This window comes from Chrysochloris asiatica, unplaced genomic scaffold (assembly GCF_000296735.1).
Source record: "Chrysochloris asiatica unplaced genomic scaffold, ChrAsi1.0 scaffold00123, whole genome shotgun sequence".
Classification (NCBI taxonomy): Eukaryota; Metazoa; Chordata; class Mammalia; order Afrosoricida; family Chrysochloridae; genus Chrysochloris; species Chrysochloris asiatica.
In genome coordinates this window covers 7231659-7237384 of record NW_006408641.1, presented here as the reverse complement: position 1 = coordinate 7237384, position 5726 = coordinate 7231659, and the positions used below count along the sequence as shown (strand labels likewise).

The window sequence follows — 5726 nt, the reverse complement described above, 5'->3', positions numbered from 1 at the left end:
TTGCAAAAGATTTTTTCCCAGTCTGTGGGTTCCCTTTTTACTCTTCTGGTGAAGTCTTTTGATGCACATAAGTTTTTAATTTTTAGTATGTCCCAGTCATCTATTTTGTCTACTTTTGTTTGTGTCGTTTTCAAAATGTTTTGTAGTCTGTGTATTCCTTGAATTAGTGCTCTCACATTTGTCCTTATTTTTTCGTTGATAGCCTTCATAATTTTGGGATTCACATTTAGGTCTTTACTCCATGCTGAGTTGGGTTTTGCATAAGGCATGAGGTAAAGGTCTTGTTTCAGTCTTTTGCATATTGCTTTCCAGTTCTGCTAGCACCATCTGTTGAAGAGACTATCCCCTCTCCATGTGATATGTTTAGGTACTTTATCAAGAATCAGTTGGCTGAATGTGGATGGGTTAATTTCTGGATTATTTATTCTGTTGCATTGATCAGTATATCTTTCATTGTACCAGTACCAGACTGTTTTGACCACTGTAGCCATGTAATAAATTTTGAAGTCGGTGAGTGAGAACACAGATAATGTTTTAAAAAGTAAAAAATCATGAAAAATTTGAAGAAAACATAGAATTTAAAAAATAATTTTGGAATGGGGAAGACCTTTGTAAATGTGCTAGAAAACTCAGAATCCATTAAAAAAAGAACTGGATATATCTTATTTCAGTCATTCATTTATTTCTTCAATAAAAACTTATATAGCACTATTAAAAACACACACATAAGAAGAAAGTCAAACAACAGTTGAAAACCTGGGGAAGGTTCTCTGTTTATCATGAGAGAGACATACAGATCCTTCAGCGCCATTGTAAAAAAATTAGTAAAATAGGTCAAGAAGGTGAATAAGAATTAGTTATAACCTTACTCATGATAAGATAAAAACAAATTAGCAGTCCACTTAATTTGAAACTCTACATTTCTCAGACTGGCAAAGATTAGAAGACTTTCCAGTCGCCTGTGTTGTAGAGAATGTGGGAACCAAGCTTTCTCCGTGATTTGTAGCATTAGTGTAAATCCGCACAACTTCTCTGAAGGGTAACTTTGACAAAATAACAATGGCACATATTTCGACCTAAGTCTGCTTCTAGGATTTTATCTTGCAGATAAAGCTGAACGAGTACAGGTCTAAGAGTATTCATTGCAGATATATTATAGTAGCTATTTGACAATGTAAAGTGTTTATCAGTGGGGGTAGGGATGGCTGTGTGCCACCCAGTCTATTCTAACTCATAGTGACCCTGTATAGGCTTTTTGAAGGTATACCCTTTTTGGGAGCAGAAAGTTTCATCTTTCTCCCACAGAGCAACTGGTAGATTTGAACTACTGACCTTACAGTTAGCAGCCCAGACCACTACGTTACCAAGGTTCCTTAATAGAGTCTGATTAAATAAATTCCTTCAGTCTGATTAAATAAATACACTGCACTATTAGTAAGGAACAAGGCAGCTTTGCTACTCATTATGCTGGTGTAGTATGATTTCAAGCTTTATTTTTAGGAGAGAAAAAAACAAAACTATGTAATATGCTATTCTTTTGTATGAAAGAATTTGCATCCACATCTCTACCTAGCCTGCATGCACATGTCCAAAGACGCTCTCTGGAAGGCTACCCGTGACTTAGTAATTAAGTAATATTTTCTCTGGAGGAGCACTGGGGGGATAGGAATTGGGGAGACATTTTTATTTCATTCTGTACCCATGGACTTTTGTATCTTGAGGTGTATTGTTCATTGCTGTCCAGGCAGCACCTTTATCAACCACAGACCTGAGCATGCCCAGTACTGTGCCATCCTCTAAGTCCACTGCTGTGATTTCTGTATTATTGAGGGTTTCCCTGGTGTTTACTGACCCTCTGTCAAACCACAGAACAGAGCGTTGGATGGTGCTAGTCCATCTTCTGAGTCCATTGCTGTGGTTTGTCTGCCTCATGGGGCCCCTACCAAGCATGGTGTCCTTTTCTAGCAATCAGTCTGTCCTCATGATGTGTCCTAAGTCAGCACGCCAGAATCTTGCCATCCTCACTTATTTCCTGTCCTAAACAGTTCTTTTTTTTTTTTTTTAAATTAGTTTCTTTTAAAAAACCTATATGCCCTGTAGTTTGTGCACCTTTACTTCCTTAGTGAGTGAAGTCCATGAATGTGGGGCATGGTTTCTGGGTCTTCTATTTTGGCTGCTGAGAAACCTTCTGGTTGACTCTCAGTTGTATTCTAGAAATAGAACATGTTACTGAACAGCTGCGTCCTGGTTGGCAAATGGTGCTGTGTGCTTAACTACTGGTCACTTCTGTGTACTGTTTAGGGGCAGACATCAACTCATCAATTTCTCCTAACTTTGTGTTTTACTAGATGTGTAAATATCTTTGGAGCACAAACTCACCCATCCCCACCCCAAACCACATAGAGAAATAGTACAGCTAACATGACATGGGGCCAAATGTTTATTAAACAAGATTTCTAGATCTGTGGACTCTTGGCCATTTGGGGTGAACTTGCTTGTCTTAGATGTCACACTAGTCAGAGCCATATAACGCTGGCCAGCCATGTAACCTTGGCCTGTACTTTAACTGTTCTGATTCCTCCAGGATCATTGTGAGGACGAGATGAGAAGACAACAGTTCCTGTTGAGTCAGTTTTGACTCATGGCTATCCTATTGGTGTCAGAGTAGAACTGTGCCCCACAGGATTTTCAGTCACTCATCTTTTTTAAGTAGATTTCCAGACCTTTCTTCCAAAGCACCTATAAGTGGGCTTGCACCTCTAACCTTTTAGTTAGTAGTTGAGCATATCAACCACTCGTACTACCCAGCAATTCCAAACCGCCAACACAGGGAGTGCTTCGCTATATAGGAGATACTGTGCTGAGGGTTTTCAATATGTCATCCCCTTTAATCCTTACCACAAGGCAATGAGGAAGATACATGATTTTCCTCCTTTTGCTGTGTGCTGTCAAGTTGATTGTGATGCATCGTGATCTTATATGACGGAGTAGAGCTACTCCAGTGGGTTTTCTAGGCTATAATCTCTATGGAAGCAGAGCTCTATGTCTTTTCTCCCTCAGAATGATTGGTGGGTTTGAACCTCTGACCTTTTGGTTAGCGGCCTAGTTCTTAACCACTGTACCACCAGGAAACTGAGTCATAGAGCAGCTCTATGGTTGGTTGTTGGTGGAGTCTGACTTTGAACTGAGGCCTGCCTTGCCAGTGCTTTCAGAGGGACTCAGTATATTATCTGTTCATGTCTCCAGTTACAGGAACATGAGTTGGATTATTATACTACCCAAAGTAGCAGTTGTTATATCGTTGAGAAGAAACACATGCAAGTACTGATAAAATGCAGTTTTTACTTCATTTTAGACAAATGAACTTGTGCTGGGTTTGGAAGATGATGACAGCCTTCTGCTGAAAGAAGACAGCTCCCTGAAAGCTGCAGGGATTGGTGAGGAAGCATGCCTTTCTGCTACCGATGGAGCACTCACTTGCCTGGTCACCAGGGGGTGGTTGATAGCTCACTGCCAAGTATCACAAAAGCTGTGTGCTCTTTTGTTGTTTATTTGTTGTTGTTAAGTGCTGTTAAGTCAGTTCCGATTCGATTCGTAGTGACCCTGTATAGAGTTTCTAAGGAGCGGCTGGTGAGTTTGAATCGCCACCCTTGTGGTTCAAACTGACCTTGCGTTTGAATGCTTATGCTACAACATCACTCTAAGACTCTGGTGCTCTTTATGTTGTTGTTGTTAAGTGCTGTCGATTCAGTTCTGATCCATAGCAACCCTGTGTAGGGTTTCCAAGGAGCGGCCGGTAAGTTTGAACTGCCAACCTTGTGGTTCAAACTGACCTTGCAGTCCAGAGCTGTAGCCTACAGTGCTACACCGGGACTCCAGTGCTCTTTATAATACCTGGTAATTGCTTAGAAGAGGAAGAAGAGCATAGTGGACATTCAAATCATTTGACTGAGGGAAATAGATATCTACTTCTCAGATGTTCACAATACAAATAGTTCTTTTTAGACGAGATGCTGAGAATTCTACTGAGGGATATTGAAAGTGGTTGACAGGGTTATTTGGTGTGGCGCTGTGGGCTAATCCGCTGGACTGCAAAGTCAATTTGAACTGCAGGGTCAGTGGTTCAAGATCACCAGCCACTCCTTGGAAACCCTATAGGGGTCGCTGTGGGTCAAAACCTACTTGATGGCACTTAACAACAACAGTACTTCTACTTAATTTTATGAGCATCATTTGGGAATAATGGATGTGGTTGAACTAATGGGGAAAAAATGAAAGCTGTTTGCATGGCATTCAGAATAGTTTGTGACAGTAAGAGATTAGCATGTGTGGCTGAGAAATGACTCAATGTAACCTTTTAACCTGGAACATGTATATATTTCATATAGTTCTCTTTGAAAGAGATGTTATGTGGTATGCTTTGTGACCATTAGATGTCACTCTAATTCTATTTATGTACACCTAAAGATTTTTTTGTTTAAAGGAGTGAAGATTTTTTTAACGTGTTCTGAACAGTTGACAGACTGGTGCCTGACACCTTTTGGTCAGTGAATCTGGTGTAACTTCAGAAATCACACTTACTTTATCATTAAGTATGTACTCTGGCTAACAAATGCTCTGAGTGGGAAATACCTTTTGGACAGCAGGTATATTGAGTTATTTTAGCCACATATGCCAAGAGTTCATATTTGAATGACACATGCGACCAAAGGGAATTCCTGATGCATTTTATGATTTAATAGGTATTTAAATAACATGTTGTAAAAATAAGTAGATATATAACATGTTATGAAATCTTATACTTGCTTTCTGTGTTTAAGTCTATGCTGTTTGTTAGAATTCGATTTTTCTATATAATGAACCTATACGGCTGATTGTTATTTGAAAAACAGTTTTTAAATTGGCATTCATTTCTTCAAATGATCTTGTGATTGTAGCCGGTGGCACCTGTGATTTTAAGGCACGTGGTAGCTAGAAGATACTCGTGCTTGTCAAAGTGTCAAATAAAGCTATAATTAAAGAAACAGACTGGTTTTAATGTAAGAATTGACCAATGGATTCATGTGAGAGTAGGCAAACCAAAAGCAAAATAAAAGCTTTTATAAAAGTAAAACTTCAGATTTCTCAAACAAGTGCAGGAAGAATGAAGTAGTCAGGAAATGATATCTATTCCCATTGCCAAATCATTTGGAAAGAAGAGTAAAATTAATATTTCAATCTCTATTCCAAAGTAAACTCTTTTTTTTTTTTCCTCAAGGTTTTTATTGTGGATTGAGTGAAAGTTTACAGGACAGATCACCAGTTTTACATTCAACAAATCATACACCTTGCTTCATTACAATGATTATAATCCACTCCATTTGCTATCAGTTAACAGTATTTCTATCTATTCACTTAAGCTCTTTTTTTTTTTTTTTTTTTAACACTCAGGCATATATAAGGCAGCACTGAAGAAAATGGTCTGAGTTCAACCACGTTCCACAGACTCCCGTTGACTTGGAGATGAGAGACAAAAGAGGAAGGGCTTATTGGTCCAAAGTGTGGTGAGACATGGGGACACCTGAGCCCATGGACAAGGACATAGACACAGAGGGCTAGAGCTGAGAGTGAAGCATCCAGGTGATATAAAGTGAGGGGAGATGCACAGTAACACCCAGACTTACAGATAGTACCCATTTGACCTAGCCTCAATGGCTTGATAATCAGAACTTGACTAGAGGAAAATT

At 39.2% G+C, this 5726-nt stretch overlaps 1 protein-coding gene across 1 annotated transcript in view; it reads left to right on the top strand.

Moving 5' to 3' along the window:
* The window catches only part of LOC102812807 (chromosome unknown open reading frame, human C2orf76), a 63966-nt gene that overhangs the window by 39382 nt on the left and 18858 nt on the right, over window positions 1-5726 (top strand). The window contains exon 4 of the mRNA XM_006868725.1: window positions 3356-3437. Within this exon, the coding sequence (XP_006868787.1) occupies window positions 3356-3437 (82 nt within the window). The remainder of the gene's footprint in view (window positions 1-3355; window positions 3438-5726) is intronic.